This window comes from Garra rufa, chromosome 9 (genome assembly GCF_049309525.1).
Source record: "Garra rufa chromosome 9, GarRuf1.0, whole genome shotgun sequence".
In the NCBI taxonomy this organism is placed as follows: domain Eukaryota; kingdom Metazoa; phylum Chordata; class Actinopteri; order Cypriniformes; family Cyprinidae; genus Garra; species Garra rufa.
In genome coordinates, this window is record NC_133369.1 from 37651895 (window position 1) to 37673970 (window position 22076).

General features: G+C 36.1%; 2 protein-coding genes across 3 annotated transcripts in view; both read left to right on the plus strand.

Annotated features, from left to right (window-relative positions):
• The first annotated feature begins 1633 nt into the window (after nt 1-1633).
• On the plus strand, nt 1634-13565 carry opn9 (opsin 9). Of its 2 annotated transcripts, none has more exons than XM_073847378.1 (9): nt 1634-1776; nt 3883-4015; nt 5925-6075; nt 6856-6995; nt 7565-7703; nt 7917-8031; nt 9000-9080; nt 11281-11815; nt 12930-13565. In XM_073847378.1, exons 2-9 carry the CDS (start codon nt 3889-3891, stop codon nt 13241-13243), a joined length of 1602 nt encoding a protein of 533 aa, XP_073703479.1. In that variant the 5' UTR covers nt 1634-1776; nt 3883-3888; the 3' UTR covers nt 13244-13565. The 2 variants fall into 2 exon arrangements, with proteins under 2 accessions (XP_073703479.1, XP_073703480.1); XM_073847379.1 differs by having other exon boundaries at nt 3886-4015.
• Nucleotides 13566-13980: 415 nt separating this feature from the next.
• The window catches only part of iffo1b (intermediate filament family orphan 1b), a 32181-nt gene continuing 24085 nt past the window's right edge, over nt 13981-22076 (plus strand). Inside the window, exon 1 of the mRNA XM_073847452.1 lies at nt 13981-15303. Within this exon, the coding sequence (XP_073703553.1) occupies nt 14306-15303 (998 nt within the window). The 5' untranslated portion in view covers nt 13981-14305. The remainder of the gene's footprint in view (nt 15304-22076) is intronic.

Consider the following 22076-nt stretch of genomic DNA (forward strand, 5'->3'; position numbering starts at 1 on the left):
GTTTTAATCCTCCGGTTCTTAATGCATTGGGTTTCCTTCTGAAGCATCAGTGAGCGTTTGAACCTTCTGTAATAGTTGCATATGAGTCCCTTAGTTGTCCTCAGTGTAAAAAAAAAAAATGGATCTCAAAATCACACAGTCATTGTTGGAAGGAGTTAAAATACACAAAAATGCTGAAAACCCAAAGAATTTGTAGGACCTGAAGGATTTTTCTGATGCACCACAGGCAGTTTAACTGTTCAGGACAAACAAAGGACTCATGAACATGACTAAACAGAAAAAAACCCAGCTGTGCATCATTCAGGTGACAACACAGTATTAAGAATCAAGCATATGTGTAACTATTATTTTCTCTTGTGGACTATGCGTAAACATCTTATATATGAAATATCATATTCAGGTCAGTACTAAATAAAAAATAACATGCATTTTGTATGATCCCTCTTATTTTGTAGATTCTGCCAGGTATATGTAAGCTTTTGACCTCAATGTTTTTGACTAAAATATTTGATTTTGACCTGGAAGTTTGTACAACTTAGTGTGCAGTTTTGAGACTGTGTTCATTGTGAGAAAATGTTGGATTGTTAATTGCAAAGTTACTTACAGTTTTTCTAAATAAAGTACAACCGAATATGTTTAGGTTACCAGAAAAGTTTCTAGACCTTGTCTGCCAGTAGTGTTCATAAAATATAGCCTCTTACTGTTTTCAATTAAATACAGCGTCCTTTTGAAACTGCTCTTTATCTGAGCACTCTATTGCATTCTCTTTTGCTCTCTGACACACTCTTTTAGTTCAATACTCGGTCCATTTGTGGAACGTGGGTAGTTTTCCATGAATAATGCACCCTGACATAGACACGCCATTATTTCCCATGATGGGCCTTTATGAAATATGTCCATCAATGTTATTGATGTGCGAGTCAGAGGACCAATGGACATATTTTAACATTAATGCATTGCATTAGCAAGGCACAGATACAGCAATGAAGAGCATTGTGCTTTAGGGGGAAAAGCTATATAGACTTTATCACTCAGAAGTGCATAGCATTAACCATGCATCATTCATTCATTTATTTTCTAAAATAATTCAATCTGAAATTGTTTTGCATATGACTCATACTTTAGCCTTGAGACATTAGGATTGTGGGATTTATGGCACAGCTTGTCCTTGTGCTTTTACTGTATGTGTGTTTATGCATGCGCTTTAAAGCTGTTCAATTCTGTTGATAAGAATGAGGACGGAGGATTAAGAGACTTTAGTTTTTAGTTCAGACGGCTGTTATTGTTGCACATTTAGGCCTACTCTTTCATGTGCAATGCCGACCCCCATCTCTCTCTCATCTCTTGCCTACATACATAGATTATGTCACTGTGCTTTATTAATCTTATAGCACCGTCAACTACTGTGTCTGCTGTAATGTTTGTTCATCTCGCTAAAACATCATTTACGGCTCCCGTTATAAAAACTTCTGACTGTTCTCTAATCACAGAGGTGAAGTGTTTAGAGTGCAAAAAAGGATGAGAGAAAGGTAGAGGTGCGCATATCGAGGGAGGTGGGTGTTCAAAAGGATGGGAGGGTTAGTGTGCATAAATCCTGATGGTCCTCTGGCAGATTGACCACAGCGGAATTGATTCGCTCCTCCCGTATAAACAGCGAGCAACAGGAACAAAAGAGGCTTAAGACTGAAAAGCAACCATTTCACTTTTTAGATTAAGAGACAGTAGACTGAAAAAGGCAGAGAGATAAACATAGAAGAGGTGGACTGACAGAGGAAGGTGAGTCACTTTGTTCTTTGCTTAGATGTGCCTCTGTATCTAGCAATATTTCAGTTGACACTCATTTAAAACTAAATTATACTTCACATAGCTTAAGTGAAATGACACTAGAACAAATTAGTGCTGTCAAATCGATTAATCGTGATTAATCGCATCTGAAATAAAAGTTTTATATGTATTTCCTAAATAAATATATATGTGTGTTTCTTTATATATACATGCAAATATACAGGGCACACACACATATATTATGTAAACACAGACTTTTATTGTGTATGCGATTAATTGTAATTAATCGATTTGACAGCACTAGAAACAATACTTAACTTTTATGCAGCTGTACTTTTTCTATATATGTTAGATTTTAATTTAAATTCTGCATTTTAGTTGAATAAATTTCAGCGCCAGTACATTTTTTCTGGGCATAGAAGCATCATTATGTGATTAATCGTGATTAATCGATTTGACAGCAATAGAAACAATACTTAATTTTTTATGCAGCTGTATTTTTCCATATATGTAGGATTTTTTTTTTTTTTTTTGGTGTTTCTCAATTTTTCTAGATAGGACAGTGGAGATATGACAGGAAGTGAATGGGAGATAGAGACGGGGATGGGATCGGGAAAGGTCCACGAGGCGGGATTCAATCACGGGACACCCGAGGTGCAACTGCATCATATGGCGGTGCTCTGCCCACAAGGCTATTGGCACCAACTCTATGTTGGATTTTAACTTAAATCCAGCATTTTAGTTGAATAAATTTGAACACCAGTTCATTCTTTCTGGACGCAGCATCATCATTTGGTGATTAATTGTGATTAATTGATTTGACACCACTAGAAACAATACTTAGCTCTTAGGTAGCTGTATTTTTTCCATATATGTTGCATTTTAATTTAAAACCATCATTTTAGTTGAATACATTTCAGCACCAGTTCATTCCTCTGGGCATAGAAGCATCAATTATGTGATTAACCGTGATTAATCGATTTGAAACCACTAAAAACAATACTTAATTCTTATGCAGCTGTATTTTTTCCATATATGTTGTATTTTAATTTAAGTTTAGCATTTTATTTGAATAAATTTTAACACCAGTTCATTCTTTTTGGGCACAGCAGCATTGTTATCCAATTAACCACGAATGATCGATTTGACAGCAATAGAAACCATTTTTAAATCTTATGCAGCTGTATTTTTATGTTGAGTTTTCATGTAAGTTCAGTATTTTAGTTGAGTGAATTTCAACACTACTTTCTGGGCATAGCAGCGACATTATAAGTTAATCGTGATTAACCGATTTGACAACACTAGAAGCAATACTTAACTCTCAGGTAGCTGTATTTTTCCCATATATGTTGGATTTTAATTTAAATCAAGTATTTTAGTTAAATAAATTTCAACACTAGTTTATTCTTTCTGTGCATAGCAGCGTCATTATATGATTAATCATGATTAATCGATTTGACAACACTAGAAACAATACTTAACTCTTAGTTAGCTGTATTTTTTCCATATATGTTGGATTTTAATTTAAATCCAGCATTTTAGTTGAATAAATTTCAGCACCAGGTTATTCTTTCTGGGCACAGAAGCATCATTATGTGATTGATCGCGAATAATCAACTTGACAGCAAAAGAAACAATTTCTAATTCTTATGCAGCTGTATTTTTATGGTGAGTTTCCATGTCAGTTCAGTATTTTAGTTGAGTGGATTTCAACACCAGTTTATTCTTTCTATGCACAGCAGTGACATTATGTGATTAATCGTGATTAATCGATTTGACAGCACTAGAAACAATACTTAACTCTTATGTAGCTGTATTTTTTCCATATATGTTGGATTCAGCATTCAGCATTTTAGTTGAATAAATTTCAGCACCAGTTCATTCTTTCTGGGTATAGCAGTGCCATTATGTGATTAATCACAATTAATCGATATGACGGCACTAAAAACTATATTAATTTTTTTCCATATATGTTGGAATTTCATGTAAGTCCAGCATTTTATTTGAATGGATTTCAACATCAGTTCATTCTTTCTAGGTAGAGTAGCTTCATTATGTCTCAGTTTTTCTCCTTTCTGTTCTGTCTGTCTCTGTTAGTAGTTAATGTCTAAGCGAGTGAATGACTCATGGATGGGGTTTATCTCTGTCCCGTCCTCCATCCCTCATGCCTTCCGCTCACAGTTTTCTTCATCCGCTGACCTCAGCATAGGCATCTTACTCATCATCACAGGTCAGTTATTAGTCTTTTATTAGATTATTACTGTTTAATGTAGTGGAGTTCAGTGGGGTCCAAAATTATAAAGACCACTATTGAAAAAAGATGTATCAGAAAATGGTATAACTCAACATTTATCATGTTGTTTTGGGGGTCAGACTGCATGAGAGTCTCTACTTATCTAGTCAAGACTGATCTGCAGTCTAAAGATGCTCGTCATCTACAGTCAATAGACTTCTGTGCTGGTTTGCCCCCAAAAAATACAATTACAGAGTAAAGAAAGAAATTTTATTGGACATAGAGCATAAATTGCTCCACTCAAAAACAGTGGTTCATTGGCTAATTATAAGTGGCCTTAAAATACATGTATTTTCATTTTTAATGGGACTGGTCAAATTTTTACATATGCTTTGAAGTATCTGCAAAATGTTGACCATTTTACCAAAATAAGAAGGATCATGCAAAATACAAAATAACAGCATGTTATTTTTTATTTAGTGTTGACCTGAATAAGATATTTCAAATAAAAGTGATCCACAAGAGAAAATAATAGTTGAATTCATAAAAATGACCTTGTTCAAAAGTTTACATACGCTTGATTCTTAATACTGTGCTGATACCTGGATGATCCACAGCTGTTTATTTTGTTTCATTTTGTGATAGTTGTTTGTGAGTCCCTGAACAGATAAACTGCCTGCTGTTCTTCAGAAAAATCCGTCAGGGCCCTCAAATTCTTTGACTTTCTACCGTCATTTGTGTATTTAAACCTTTTCCAACAATGACTGTCTGATTTTAAGATTCATTTTTTCACACTGAGGACAACCGAGGGGCTCATATGCAACTATAACAGGAGGTTGAAATGCTCACTGGTGCCTCAAAAGGAAAAACAATGCATTAAGCTGTGTTAAGGGGTGTAAACTTTTAAACAGACTGAGGACATGTACATTGTTCTTATTTAGCATAAATACCTTTTTTTTTTTTTTTTTTTCATTTATGCCCTTCAGAAGCTACAGAAGATACTTATATGTTTCCAAGAAGACAAAATAAGTTAAATTTACCCTGATCTTCAAATTCAAAAGGTTTTCACCTCCAGGCTTTTAATGCATTGTGTTTCCTTCTGGAGCATCACTGAGTGTTTGAACCTTTGTAAACCTTTTGCTGGAATTTGTGGAAACTGAAGGATCTTTCTAAAGAACAGCATGCAATTATCTGTTCAGGACAAACAAGGGACTCATGAACAACTATCACTAAACAAAACAAAATTAAAAAAAACCCGCTGTGAAACATCCAGGTAACAGCACAGTACTAGGGATCAAGCATATGTAAACTTTTGAACCGGGTAATTTTTAAAATTTCAACTATTACTTAATTTTTTAATGTGAAAAATCTTATTCAGGTCAGTACTAAATTAAAAAATACCATGCATTTTGCTAAAATAATTTCCATTTTGCAGATAGCCTACTGCAAAGTGTATGTACAAATTTGACTACATTATAAATATATTAAAACTACACATATTGTCCCATTAAAAAACTACAAAACATGTAATTTTACTATAAGAGTTATAATAGATATGTATATATAAATATCCTAAAACTCTTACTCTTACCTTACCTTGTACCTAAGGTACACACATTGTCCTATTAAAAATGACAGTACATGTAAAGAAATATAAATAAAAAGATATTGTATTAAAAAAAAACTTATAAACAATCAGTCAATACTTTTTAGCTCACTTATATATATATATATTACAGTATTTAATGTAACTATTTTAAGTAAATGTAAAAGTAACACTGTGTATATATATGGCCATTGATTAATCTGGATTTATTTATTCATTTAACCATAAATGTAGTAACATTTTTGGTTCTGTTAGATGAAGTTTGGCACTATGATCCAAACTTTTCTCTGTCTGTCCCAGGTGTGGTGTCAGTGGTTGGGAATGGGCTGGTGTTGTTGGTTTACGGTCAGAGGAGAAAGAAGCTCAGAGCACATGAAATGATGACCATAAATCTGGCCGTTTGCGATTTCGGCTACAGCCTGCTGGGGGCGCCATGTATCATCATCTCAAGGTACTAGGCCTACCACTGCACTCTAGATAGCATATTTACAAATAGCGTGATCCTATGTATTGTGAAAGGTTATATTAAGTTTGCTTGGCATGCCAGTATACTTTACAAGTTCTAAAAGCTCTCTTAAATCCTATATCAGTCGCTATTGTGATTATCCCTCAGGAGTGTTTGAGTGCCAGTCAAAATCAGAACATTGTGTTGGTTAAGAGAGAAGATTGACGGTCCGAATATAAGCCATTGAAGATGATATTACAAAATGTAGAACATAAACGCAGGGCGTACTATTGATATGATTTGACTTTAGAGCGGATTTAAAATTGAACAGGCATTTGGTCAGGGAAAAAAGAAAACAAAAATTCTCTGAAATCTCAAACCACTGCTTTTCATGGTATTTAGATTGCATTCTCAAGGGGCCAAAAGGGTTTCACTTTTATGTAGTTGAAAGTGTTAGTTTTTCCCACAAACCACCAAAACATGCCCTCAGGGGAAGGACGATTTGTGTAGAAAAATAAAATCTTGGGCCTCTAACATCTTGGGTTAGCTATATAAAGCACATTTTATTACATTTTATTTAGTATAAATCTGAATAATATATCTGGCTTTGTTGTTTGTTAACTTATATAGTCATCTAGAAAATAAACTCTGATAAGCCTTAGATCAACAGAATCTGAGCATATTAAATATGTAGTGTTCTTCTGGATATTTTTGGATTTGCTGTGCTCAGTGTTTTGCAATTGCTCTTAACTGTTGTTTTTTTCTTCCTCTATTTGTCTCTCTTAGTCTGTCACATGCATGGATTTTTGGAGAAACAGGATGTATGTGGTATGGGTTTCAAGGCTTTGTTTTTGGCATTGGGTCTCTCATCACCACTTGCCTTATCTCCCTGGACCGCTGCTTTAAGATCTGTTGCTTTCGATATGGTAATTCTCCCCTTTTATCCACAGAATTTTTGTCTTTTTTATTTTGTTGTATTATATTTAGCTAAAACTTGAAAGTTAGGTGATATATAGGCCTACCTAATTATTCATTTCCACACCAAGCATTATTGATGGAAGTACAGAATTTGCTTATTGTTGTTGGACTTAAAAATTAAATTAAAATAAAAAAAACATTTAAAAATCTGGCAACATTTTTTTGTAACATTTCTCACAAAATCATTTAACAGCACTTATTTTTTCTTAGGCAGAAACAGAACAAAGCATATACTGAGAACATGAGATCGCTCGATCTAGTTTGTGATTAAAGAAATTTATTGCATTATTTCCATAATTACAATTTGCGTCCCTTTTTACTGCACAAAACCAGAGATTATAGATTATAGTTGTCATTTATGCATATCCAGTAACATAGATCCAACATAGATTTTTAATTCTGATGGACTGCATATCATTTGATACAATAACACCCGGCTAGTACATTTCAGTCCTATCCAGCAACTATAGAGCCATCATGTACGCATTTAGATGTTTAATTGTTTTCTTTGTATTAGGTCAGTGGATTGAGAGAAAACACGCCTCTCTGTCTGTGGCTTTGGTGTGGATCTATACAATCTTCTGGGCCTCACTTCCTGTGTTTGGCTTTGGTAGTTACGGCCCGGAACCGTTTGGAACCAGCTGCACCATAAACTGGTAATGAACCATAACCATTAGTAACACTTGTAGTCACTAACCAATTCCCCAGTGACTAGTTGGTGTTTTCAGAGTGCGTTCTCAAGGGACAAATATACTGTAGCTTTTACTTTCAAGCAGCTGAAAGCTATTGTGCCCACAAACCACTGGAACATCCACACATCACAGAAAATATGTGTTAATGTGCTCATGCTTTGTTTCCTGTGGCCACAGGTGGAGAATGAAGTCTTCACTTAATGATAGAGTTTATATTTACCTGATCATCTCACTCTGCTTCGGAGTTCCCACATTCATCATCATCACATCATACCTCGCTATCCTCATAAAGGTGAGAGAGCAACAAAGAGACTATTAATAATGATTCTGAAACACTTGAAGCTGATCATTTTCAAGTTTACAATCAATTGTTATTTGACTTTTTAATCCTAATGTTGACTAAAGAACTATTAAAGAAATAGTTTACCCAAAAATGAATAAAATTCTGTATTTAATCATCATGTCGTTCCAAACCAGTAAGACCTGTAAGTTCATCTTCAGAGCACAAATTAAGTACCCTGGAAATCCAGAGGTCTCGCGAGAGCACAATTTGAATTGTCTCTGCAAGACACTCTGGCATCGAGCAATGTTGCACATTACTGCATTACGTAAGCAGTTCTGGGAACCAATCAAATCGTTGTATCTGATGTAGGCGGGCCAGAGGCGATCTAAGCTGATGACGACAGCGCTGTGACGTCCGGAATCATTTAGTAAACAGATGAACACCAGTTGCTTGAAATGGCTTTGGCCGCTACAATGAACGAGTTAGACTTGGCTTTTCATAAAAAGAGGAACAGAAAACCGCGCTCGAATCGTTCCTTTGCAAGAAGGACGTTTTTGCTGTTTTGCCGACTGGATACGGCAAGAGTTTAATCTATCAGTTAGCTCCGCTGGTAGCTAAACGTATGGGGCTTAGTGAATTTGTGATTGGTCGTGGCGTTATCCAATTGCGTGCAGTGAGAGTTTCAAATGCATGCTTGGTGCCGCCCCTCGAGTTAGGCCCTTTTCATTGCTCGATGCCAGACCCTTAATCTTAATAGATTAGGGCCTGGATTTTTTCCAGGCTACAAATTAAGATATTTTTTATGAAATCCGGGAGCTTTCTGACCCTGCATTTTATCAAAAATATATTAATTTGTGTTCCCAAGATGAGCAAAGGAACTACACTAGGGTGAGTAATTAATGACAGAATTTTCATTTTTGGGTGCACTATCCCTTTAAGGTGTATTGAAGTGTTGCTACAGTGTTGTGTGATTTCAGGTGTATCGGTCTGGTCGCATTTTGGCTTCAATCCCTTCATCCACTGTCACTCACAACAGCAAAGATCTCCGACTGACAAAGGTACCATCTCGTACTGATTACCCATCATACCTTTGGAAAGCAGTCACTTCTCAGACACAATCACTTCTTTACAAGTTGGCAATTTTGTATAAATCTGTATGTAGATTAAATGTACAGTAGAAAAAGTAAGCACGAAGAGCCACCCATAAACCTAATCCTCAATGGGGTGTAAGTAGTTTGTACAAAAATGTATAAATGAAATTTTACAAATTTATATGATTTTGCCACCAATTTGACAAAATGCCATGAGAGTGTATTGGTTATTATTGGTAAAAAAATAAAAAGAAATAAAAAGAAATGAATACATAAATAGAGCTGCAAGCAATGACTACAGGGGTTCAAGCACTTTAAGACATATAAGCACATTTGAAAAAAAAAATACATTATTTAGCAAGCCTGTAACCACCTAAATCAATGATTTAAAAAAACATTTTTGGCAATTTCAGGTAATTTACCATTTAAATATTGTTTTGTAATATTTATGACTGTTAAAGATCCAGCTGTGGTCTGCTGGGTGACCCCGGGGTTCCCAAAGGGTAAATTTCAACATTTTTTTTTTTTATAATTATCGGCCTAGAGAGTCCAAAGAATTGTACTGCAGTGTTTCTTCCCAGATTGAGCAAAAAACCTAAGACTAGCTCACAAAAGGATGTTTTTGACATCTTCTCATTCATTTAACAAATGATTTAATTGACAGCAGTGGTTCTAGAGGCAAAGTTGTCTAGAATGAGGAGGTCTATCATATGATACAAATATCACATGTATGTGCAAAGCAGTGTTGTTTTTGACAAACATCTTAGATTTAGACTAAAATGCTTGTTAGTTTTAGTCAAATTTTAGTCACTTCTATATGTGATAGTTTTAGTCCAATTTTAGTCGACGAAAAGTCAAAAAGGTTTTAGTCTAATTTTAGTCAAAAAAAGGGAAAAAGTAGTCTTTCAACAAACTAATGTAGGTCAGTAAGTATTTTGCTGTTGGGTAGTGTCACTTATAAGTTGTGAAAATAGCAGATCTATAGTTCAACACACTGTGAGCTTCCGGATTGACTATTTTCACCAATAATTACAATAATGAAGGAATGGTTTTAGACATAAAAGACATATATTTGAAATACACCCATAGGTCCTCTCGCCGTTTGCGACCACCCTGTGTGCAAACTGCCGCCATCATGGTTAATCGTCTGTCTGTCTGAGTGACAACAATGAGCACGTTGTGCGCTGCACGCCAGGTGGTGGGCGTAACCAAACAAGAATAGAATGCTAAAATGCTTGCCATACTAGTATGGCAAAGAGTATTTAATGTTAAAACGGCTTGCCATAGCGGCAGATACTCTTTAGGTTTTAATTGTCTCGTCATGTTTTAGTCATCACAGAGCCATTTTTATCTCGTCATCGTCTCGTTATCGTCATGAAAAAAAGTGCCGTCAACGAAATGATTTTGTCATCGTCATCGTTGACAAAAACAACACTGGTGCAAAAAAAATTTGTGCCAAGTACAATTGTTTACACCCTTAAAAAATGCAATATCGTCCCCCAGTGGCTGATTTCTTTCAAAATTCTCATGGACCTTTGGGGCCATGAGTCAAACAGGCCCACCAAGTTTTGTTCCAATCGGCCTCCATTAATCTTGTTTAATAAGTGCACAAACTTCATTTTTTTGAGATACGCAAATGTCCTCATAGACACTTGTGGCACTTTAGACCAAGACCGTGCTCTGTGATTTCATCTTGAAAGGACAAATGGTTTCGTAGGAATAACCTTTTTTAGCTCCATGTTTTTTGTGCTGCGACCTCAGATTGAGTTCTTATGTAAGTGTTCTGAGACTGGCAACATTTCTCATTCCGTTCAGGAGTTATAGGCATCTAACTTAAAGTGGCCCTGCCCCTTTCGAACGCGTTGGCATCCCTTTGCATCTGTGAATTAAATGTTCAACTTTTTTTAATAATTATTGAAATTTTCATTGAAATTTAAATTTAATAAAAAATATCTTAATTTGTGTTGTGATGATGAACGTTCTTGTTGGTTTGGAATGGCATGAGGGTGGGTAATTAATGACAGAATTTTTTTTTTTTTTTTTTGGGTGAACTCTACCTTTAATGGGCACCATTTATCACAGTGGTAGAGATTCTCTTTTTCATGATTCACATAAAATTTCTTATTTTCTTCTTGTATCACATAGTTCCTGAAATGTTTTGTTGCAGATAGCAGCAGTGGTGTGTTCCTCATTTCTGATTGCCTGGACTCCCTATGCGATAGTTTCGCTCTACTCTGCTTGGACTGCCAGAGAGGAGCACACTGGAGAAGACGGAGGAACTGCTCACGTGGGCGGAATGTCAACAACAGGGGTTGGCCATGGTGGAGGGTTGTCTGACGTCTTTGGTTTTCCCTTTCTCATTAACTGGACTTCTTCAGAACACTTCGGAGATGCTTTTGGTTCTTGGATGAATATGACTTCAGATCATTCCCATCATTCTGTAGGGCATCATGGATCCAGTTCATCTGTGGGTTCTGCACATGAAGGAATAAATGGACATCAGTCACATCTTGTGTCCATCCTGAAGCCAGAAGTCTCCCTCATCCCAGCTATTTTTGCCAAGTCACACTGCATGATAAACCCCTTCATCTACCAGATCATGAACCGTGACTTCAGGGAGGATGTCTATGATCTCCTGTGTTTAAGAGGAAAAGATGGAGAGAGGAGGAGAACAAGGAGCACAGACAACAGTGATTCCGATGGTCAGGAGCTGTCTTTCTATTGTCTGTCTGTCTGTCTGTCTGTCCGTCTAACATTTGTCTATCTATCGATTTGTCTATCTGTCTGTCTGTCTAACATTTGTCTGTCTGTCTGTCTGTCTGTCTGTCTGTCTGTCTGTCTGTCTGTCTGTCTGTCTGTCTAACATTCGTCTATCTATCGATTTGTCTGTCTGTCTGTCTGTCTATCTGTCTGTCTGTCTAACATTCATCTATCTATCGATTTGTCTGTCTGTCTGTCTGTCTGTCTAACATTTGTCTATCTATCTATCTATCTATCTATCTATCTATCTATCTATCTATCTATCTATCTATCTATCTATCTATCTATCTATCTATCTAATCTATCTATCTATCTATCTATCTATCTGTCTGTCTAACATTTGTCTGTCTGTCTGTCTGTCTGTCTGTCTGTCTAACATTCGTCTATCTATCGATTTGTCTGTCTGTCTGTCTGTCTGTCTGTCTGTCTAACATTCATCTATCTATCGATTTGTCTGTCTGTCTGTCTGTCTGTCTGTCTGTCTGTCTGTCTAACATTTGTCTATCTATCTATCTATCTATCTATCTATCTATCTATCTATCTATCTATCTATCTATCTATCTATCTATCTATCTATCTATCTATCTATCTATCTATCTATCTATCTATCTATCTGTCTGTCTAACATTTGTCTGTCTGTCTGTCTGTCTGTCTGTCTAACATTTGTCTGTCTGTCTGTCTGTCTGTCTAACATTTGTCTATCTATCGATCTGTCTATCTGACATTCGTCTATCTATCTATCCATCTATTTGTCTGTCTGTCTGTCTGTCTATCTATCTATCTATCTATCTATCTATCTATCTATCTATCTATCTATCTATATCTATCTATCTCAATTCAGTTCAATTCAATTTTTTCAATTCAATCTGTCTGTCTATCTGACATTTGTCTATCTATCTATCTATCTATCTATCTATCTATCTATCTATCTATCTATCTATCTATCTATCTGTCTGTCTGTCTGTCTGTCTGTACTTTTATATTTGTATTAATTTTATTTCTCTGTCTACATTCCTCACATTTCTGTTTCTATCTCTGTTTTTTTCACGCATGCAGGGTATCGTGGAAGTGTCACTCTCTCTTATATTCACAGCTGGAGAAGAAGAAGCACAGCTACCAGTCAGTCGTCTGGTGAGCGTGTGAAGAAAGATTCCTCACGGAAAAGTAGAAGTAGTAGAGGGAGCCAAGGGAGTAGAGGTCAGAGAGGCTCCTGTCAGGACAGTGCAGCAGTCGGATGGGCAACCTTGGATACTACAACCTTAGATACGCAAGCCAACTTAGAAAGAGAGAGAGGGAAGGAGGTGAAAAGAGAGAAGAAAGAAGAAATTAGAGAAACCACCTCTCACACCTTGTTGACAGGTGAAGAGTAATACTTGATGTCTAAATAGACAAAAACACTATAGTTCATAATGCAGTGAGTTAGCTCTAAATATCTGTTGTTTTTAATTAAAATACAGTGTTTCTTTTTTCCATATGTATCATCCCATCAAGTCTCACACTGGTGCTTTGAGGCTCTAGTTATTTGTATGTTTATAACTCGATCCTGTGTATTTATTTATGTATTAATCTCTTGTATGTCTAAATATGTTATGGATTTATTTATTGTATTTGTTTTTACATATTTAGAGAGCACTATCCATTCCAAACGACTATCTCTGAATAATAATAAAATGCAAATAAAGTTTACAATAATGAAAAATCTTTGCTGTTTACTTTGTAGTTCCAAATAGTTCCAAAAAATCCTAAATCACAACTCCTATAAGATCCAAGTACAAGGACTATTTGTTGCAGATCTGTGACGTCAGCGTGGCTTTGTTGTCATGCTGCATGAGGTAATATCTTTTTACCGTAAGTACAATTCTTGGACAAACACACAATGGGAAAAGCACACGCAGGGCTGTTTTTCCACTTTCGAACAGTGATAGATTAGAAACAACCATGATTTGTCGCAATGTCATCAACTAAATACTATTCTGCGGCTCTGGAATATTCAAGTAAACAGACACAAGTCGAGAGCTACTGCTGATATTACGGTAGTGTCTGCACTGAAGCGCTGCAGAGAGACTCGGGTGCTCAAGTGTATTCAGGTTTCCAGGCACGGAAGCCACACGACATTCATTTGGACCTATTTTAAATGTATTTTGCCGACGTTAGGTGTTCTAATATCTTTTGCTTGTTTCTATTTTGCATGCTTTTACAATTAGTCCACATTTTGCGCTTTTATCGGTTGCTGCAGTGAGAGCCGCTTCATCTCCATCAGCGTCTATTCATCCTTACTCAGCATTCACGCACAAGCTGTAATACTCTTAACTCGTTACGCAAGGCTTTAATGAGTTAATTGTGGACATTGCCGTGTCATTGGGTCGCTAAACACCACTGACCTTTGAAATCAAGCCGTTAATTATTTTAAAAGTCAGGCATAGCTGGTGTTCATGCCCGATCTGCAGCGCTTCAGTTTTCCGTACCGTAGCATGAATTCTCCTCTTCATCATCATCATCATCAGCAGCAGCAACAGCAGCATCAGAATCCAGAAGGACCCAGTCATCCCGATTCTCCCTCCGGTTTGCTCCCCGAGGCAGCTGTCCTCGGAGCTCCTGATCCATCCTCGTTTCTCCTTGGAGAACAATCCAGCCCTGCTGGCGTCCCTCAAACCGCATTTGACCTTACTGCATCCTCTTATCTGCACTTCAGTCCATCTCTTCACTGGTCTCAACCTCCTCCACCTACAGCCATGGCATTGAGGAACGACCTGGGATCCAATATAAGCGTCCTGAAGACCCTCAATCTGCGTTTCCGATGCTTTCTGGCTAAAGTGCATGAACTGGAGAGACGCAATAAGATATTGGAGTTACAGCTTCAGCAAGCTTTAGACAGCAATAACACGGGTGGATGCGTGGAGGACGGAAACACCAAAGAAATCGGTGTACAGACTGGGTTCATTGGGCCTATTCCCGTCCGGCCTGGGTCTTTGTCCTTTCAAAACACCAATAACTCTGCTAAACGACCCACTACGTTGTTTATGCCTTCTCTTACGACTGTCCTCAAGCTTGAGCCTAATAAAGCTGACGATGAGACCACAGCTGACCCAAACACTAATAGGAACCCAACCATCACGGTTAGTCTCTCAACACCCACCACCGAACCCGGCTCAGCCAACACCAACAACTCCAATAATTCTTCGCATGTGAGCAGCATTGGCATTGGGACGTCTCCTAACCCTCCTCCTCGCTTCCTTCCGGGCACTATCTGGTCCTACAATCACACCCGTAAACTGGGATGCGGGTCAGAGACTCGGGTCACCAGTCCTGGAGTGTCGTGGGTCCACCCGGATGGTGTGGGGGTCCAGATAGACACCATCACCCCAGAGATCAGAGCGCTTTACAACGTCCTGGCCAAAATCAAAAGGGAGCGGGATGAGTACAAGCGAAGGTGAATATGTAGAATATAGTTGCTTTTTATAGCTGAGTGTTTGTTGGTGAGAAAGTGGTTGCTGTTTTGGGCCCTTATGACAGATCACTGCTGCAAAATGTCTGTGATGGCTTTGAGACATGGTGCTGCCAGTCTGAATGACCTCCTCAGATCTAGAAACTATTTTGTATGTTCTTTGTTAATATATGATATAATTAGGGATGTTCAAATTCTAGCTGGTACCGATAAGCTGATAATTATTTGATGCTATAGCAGAAAAATAATAATTGGACAACATTAAAATTCATTTTTGTTTGGTCTAAATAAATAAAACACTAAAACCTGAAAAAAAAGGATAATTATACAGTATTAATATTCTATTCTGTTTGGTCTAAATTAATAATAATAAAAATAAAAAACTTTAAAAACTAAATAAAATTGATAATTGGACAATATTAAAATTCTGTTCTGTATGGTCTAAAAAAATAAACAAAACACTAAAAACTAAAATAAAATCAATAATTGGATAATATTAAAATTCTGTTCTGTTTGGTCTAAATAAAAATTTAAAAATAAAACTTAAAATAAAATTAATAATTGGACAATATTAAAATTCTGTTCTGTTTGGTCTAAATAAATGTAAAAAATAAAACACTAAAAACTAAAATAAAATTGATAATTGGACAATATTAAAATTCTGTTCTGTTTGGTCTAAATGATAAAAAATAATAATAATAAAAAAAACTTAAAATGAATTAGTTTAAATGCTACAAAGTGTACAAAATGAAAAGTTGATAATTTGCTAAAGATATCACTTAAAAGCGTTATTATTAATTTATTAGTTTTTTTGAAGATTAACATTTAGTAATTGTTAGAAAAGTTATCAAAATGTTTTTTTTTTTTTTTGCTGGATCATGTGACACTGAAAACTACAGTTATTTTAAATTGTAACATTTTGATCAAATAAATGTAGCCTTGATGAGCATAATAAAAAAATCTATTAAAAACTTAATATTCTATACTAATTATTCCAAACTTTTGATGAGTAGTGTAAATGCAAAAATGCATTGTTAATAGGTAACTAAACATTGAAAATTAGATTTTTATTAAATTTTAACTCATACCCTGAAATAAAAAGAATTTTTACATTTTGAAAAATAATAAAAAATATTTTTTAACAAATATTTCTAAATAACAAAAATAATATTTCATGACAAATGATGCATTAATAATGAATTAATTAGTAATATTTCCCCCCAAAAATTTAAGTTTAAATTGACTAAATTATGAAAATTTGCCTTTGCTTGAAAATTTAATTTGTAATAAAATTGGATTAAATTATAATAAAGAAATCAAAGCATTTTCACCTCTCCTAAAGGACGCAGAGACTTTTAAACCCCATTGTATATATTCAAATCTCAATGCCAAAGCCTTATTGCTGGATCTTAGGAGGATAAGACACCTGCACACTAGGTTATTTCAGTATGTTCCAATGCACTGTCTGCACTGTTCTGCTTCTGAAGGTGCCTGAAGTTTACCCCAACACCTGATTACCCCCTTGTCATCCAAGATGTTCATGTCTTTCTTTCTGCAGTCGTAAGGAAATTATGTTTTTTTTGATGAAAACATTTCAGGATTTCTCTCCATATAATGGACTTCTATGGTGCCCCCGAGTTTGAACCTTAAAAAATGCAGTTTTAATTCAGCTACAAAGGGCTCTAAATGATCCCAGCCGAGTAAGAAGCGTCTTATCCAACGAACTGATCAGTTATTTATTTATTTTTTTAGAAAATAACTGATAGTTTTGTTAGATAAGACCCTTCTTTCCTCGGCTGTGATCGTTTAGAGCCCTTTGAAGCTGCATTTTGGAAGTTCAAACTCGGGGGCACCATAGAAGTCCATTATATGGACAGAAATCCTGAAATGTTTTCCTCAAAAAACATAATTTCCTTACGACTGAAGAAAGAAAGACATGAACATCTTGGATGACAAGGGGGTAAACTTCAGGGCCCGGTTTCACAGACAGGGCTTAGACTAAACCAGGATTAGGCCATAGTTCAATTAGGACATTTAAGTAATTTTTATAAACATGCTTAGAAAAAAACATTACTGGTGTGCATCCTGAAACAAAACAAAGGCACTAATATATTTTAAGATCAATCAGTGCAATTTTGTTTCAGTTGAAACAGCTCAGACTTACATTTTAGTCTAGGACTAGGCTTAAGCCTTGTCTGTGAAACCAGGGGTATGTGTTCAAGACAGCAGCGAAGTAACCGTGTTCATGAGAGTGGAATCTGTTAAGAAAGATAACGAGTTGTGACTTGCAACTTTTGTGGGATAAAATAGAGCATAAATCATTGACATCATCTGCTAGTAGTTATGTGTAGAAACATGATGTATAATTTTCGGTACTTATTCCGCACTATCGCTTAAAGGGATAATCCACCCAAAAATGTAAATTCTCTCATTAAATACTTTTGCGTCAGGGTACTCTAGTGAACATGCATTGAAGATATGGAAGAGAACAAACTGAGTGAAAGCCCTTATTTTTATTTTCTTTGTGCACGAAAAATATTCTCGTAGCTTCATGAAATTACGGTTGAACCACTGATGTCACATGGACTATTTTAACGATGTCCTTACTACCTTTCTAGGCCTTAAAGGATAACTATTGCCAAAATGCAACCTGGGCTGTTTTTTTTACTGTAAACGAGACAAACTTATATCTAAAAGCATAATTACGACAAACGAGCCGTTTTTGAGATTGACCGTGATTTAGTTTTGTTTTCAATGGCCGGTGAATGGGAGTATTAAGGGCATAACTTTGAGCGCATCAAAATCGATATTTTTACAACACTAAGAAGGCTCGACACACCATGAAACTTTGCTCGAAGTATCGCCTGGGTCTCTACACATGAACTCGAGCATTGAGAACATTGTTTGTGTACACAGAGTTTACTAAAAAGAAAGGTTTTGAACAACTCACTTCCACTGTTTGAGTTTCCGCTCGCGGCCGTCTTGCCAGTCAAGACGTGTCGATCTCCGAACGCGAGGAGAGTAAAGATGGATAGCTCCTAAAGCATATTTCCATATAAATGCACGGCTAATTCGTTGTTTTGTCGCAAGTGAAAAACAATATTATCCTTCTAGTTGTAAAAAGAGCCTCATATAAGTCTAATATTTCGTCCTATGGAGTCCATTAATTCGCATTCGGAGATCGACACTTCTTGGCTGGCAAAATGGCTGCGAGCGGAAACCCAAACAGTGAAAGTGAGTTGTTCAAAACCGTTCTTTTTAGTAAACTCTGTGTACACAAACAATGTTCTTAATGCTCAAGTTCGTGCGTAGAGACCCAGGCGATACTTCGAGCAAAGTGTCATGGTGTGTCGAGCCTTCTTAGTGTTGTAAAAATATCGATTTTGATGGGCTCAAATTTATGCCCCTAGTATTCCCATTCACCGGCCATTGACCACAAAACGAAATCGCAATCAATCTCAAAAACGGCTCGTTTGTCGTAATTATGCTTTTAGATATAAGTTTGTCTTGTTTACAGTAAAAAAAAATGCATTTTGGCAATAGTTATCCTCTAAATTTGGTAGTACCTTTGCTGTTTATTCCGGGTCAGAAAGCTTAATTCGTGTTCCAAAGATGAACGAAGGTCATACAGGTTTGAAACAGTAATTAATGAACAGAATTTTCTTTTTTGGGTAAACTATACCTTTACGTTATTTCAATCTGCCTGATTCTTTCTTAAATGGAGAACGGCAAAATCTATGGAATAAATGTACTTGGTGAAGGTGATGAGAGGAGTTGTTTAGGACGGGTGGAGACAAAAGCGTTTATGACTCGGGTACAGTAACACACACCGAAGGCCTTTATTAATATCACCAAGCTAGAGTTGAACATGAGAAGCAAAAGCAAGAAAGATCATATGTACAGTATACGGAAGATAAGAATCAGCTGTAGGAGAAATAATGGCCGTGTCTCACAGCTCTGTTTGTCCAGACCTGCCGCAGATTCCTGCTGTCAGTCACATAGAGCAGCTTTATTTAGGGCTGAACGGACCGTCAGTTCGCAAACTCATTACTGTCTGTTGACTCATCAGGACAGGTAAAAACACTGTTGAAAAGCAGAAAAGTCATTTGGGTTTTCTGTCTCAAAGCCTTCTGCTTCATAACAGATGTTATCAAGTGTTCAGCATCTCTCTGTCTGACTTCTTCGACATTTGCTCTAGTTTCAGCTCTTCTCAGACTTTCTTTTCTATATTTATTTTCTGTTTTGGCTTTCTGATTTAGTAAGCGTTCTTTCGCTGTCTCATCCTCGACAGAGTTTTTATATATGTCTATTATATGCCTTTAAAAATATTATATCTACTTTTGCTTAAGGAACCATCATTTCAACCAATCAGATTCAAAATGTAGAAAACTACGATAAAAATCCTGTTAAAAATACTAAATGAACACAATGAAGAATGATATTCAATCATTTCATTTTATTTGACGCTGTGCAATTAATCGAAATTCAGTTTCGATTTCGATTTCGGCTTCAAATAATTATGAAAATGCTATAATCGAGATGAAACGATTATTGCTCCCGATTTCCAGTGGTGTGCTTTTGCTCCTCCATAAAAGCCCAATTTCACATGCAAATCAGCTAAATCATGTAACGTGACTTGCATAAAATGGGACGTGCTTGATTTATTAATGTTTTTAAAAGCACAAAAGATAATTTGCGCTGTTCTGTGGATGAATTTAGGAAAGTAAAGTAAAGTGAACATTTAGCTTAAGATGTGTACCTGTACAGTCAAATACATGCAAATATATGTCAAAATGTGGCGTTTGGTGATTATTTGTGTTAAACTTCGATCGTGCAGCTCTTAAAGCGGCAACAAGTAATATTCCTTCTGCCATCTCTGTGCTTAATGTTAATCAAACAACAAATTGACAAAGACAAAATCACTCACTGCTCTTGACGGATTGTAGTTTTAATAAGAAATAAAGCATGTTTAATTCTTACAGTGAAGACTATGCTGTTTTATTTTACATTCAATTAATTACATTAAGTAAAAAAGTTCTGGACCCACTCATAATCGTGTTAAATAGTCATGATTACAATATTGACCAAAATCGAACAGCTCTAGTTTGGGGTCATTTTTTTAAAGATAACCAAGGATGCACTTTATGATTTAAAAATAGAGTAAATATTTTTCAGCATAATACATTTTCAGCATCCATTACTTAAATCAATGTCACATGATCCTTCAGAAATCAGTCCACTGTAACATGCTGATTTGATGCTCAATAGTTCTGTAAAGGTCTTTTCTGCTCCAAAACTGTGGACGAATCAGAGTCCATAAAGAAAATATTGATTACACTCCAAAAAAAACTGGGTTAAAAAAAAAACCCAGCATGGGTTATTTGGCAACCCAGCGCTGGGTAAATATTGGACAGAACACATGCTGGGTTATTTTGTCCCAGCTGGTTGGGTTAAATGTTTTTACCCAACATCCTGGGTTGTTTTATTTAAGTCAACTGTTATTTAAAATTACTATATTGCTGGATTAAAATAGTCTGGAAATTCAAAATCACACACAGAATTACTTGAGGCAACAGCAATAATCAAAAGATGAACTTTTATTAATAAGCAAGAACACCCATGGACAAAAGTATAAGAAAAATATCATTTATTTGGGTGAATACAGCATAATTTACAATGTTACATATTTTAAATCCGTTTAACAAGCATTATAGGAATAGAAAACATCAAGTTTAAAAGAATCATTTTAATTTAAGTGTATTTAACCATTCTCTGTAATCCCTTTTCACCAAAATAGTGCTAATTCTTGTGCTGGTGTGTCAACTGAAATCTGAGTTGGTGATGGTGTTCGCCGGTGGAAGTACGAACCTTAGACCGCCGCCTCAGGTTGTAGCCTCTTAGCTGAAAGATGACTGACTCCATAACCTGCCCATAAACAAACAGTACTGAGATTTTGATTAACATCAAAATAAATTGAATTCCGTATCATAACCAATAAAATCTGTGCTAGGCAAAAGGGCGTTTTCATCATGCGAAATGAATGTATGTTGTATGTTGTAAAATAATATGATTTTAGCACAGTAAAGACTTCATAAATGAAATAAAATGTATACACTCTAAAAAATGCTGGATTATTTTTTTAAAACCCAAATTCTGGGATCAGCCTGTTGGGTCATTGTATTGGGTTGTTTTTAATATTTTTACCCAGGTGCTGGGTAGTTTTTCTGCGCTCGAAAAAATGCTGGGTTATTTTTTAAACCAAATGCTGGGTTCAGATTGTTGGGTCATTGTATTGGGTTGTTTTTAATATTTTTTACCCAGGTGCTGAGAAGTTTTTCTGTAACTAAGATGCTGGGTCATTTTTATTGGGTTATTAAATATAGTTTTTTAGTTTTTTTTTTTTACCCAACCACTGGGTTGAGCCCTCTTCTGAAGAAACAACCCAGCTGCCAAGTTACAGTCAGAGTGCCGGCTTTTTGCTTCCGCTAACGTTACGGAAGAAAACTGTTCATAGCGCCGCCGATTTGGTGCACTTCTTCAGCAAAATATAGGTTAACTGTGTTAAAGGTTGTATCAGCGATTCTAGGCTGAAAAATAAAGTGTCAAATTCAGCATTTTTTTTTTTACAGCCAATTTATGGGGCAGGCAGCGAGCGGATAGTGAAGAAAGGTCAGCTGAATTTGACACTTTATGTTTCAGACTTGAAATCGCTGATACAACCTTTAAAGGAACCGTATGTAGGATTGTGGCCAAAACTG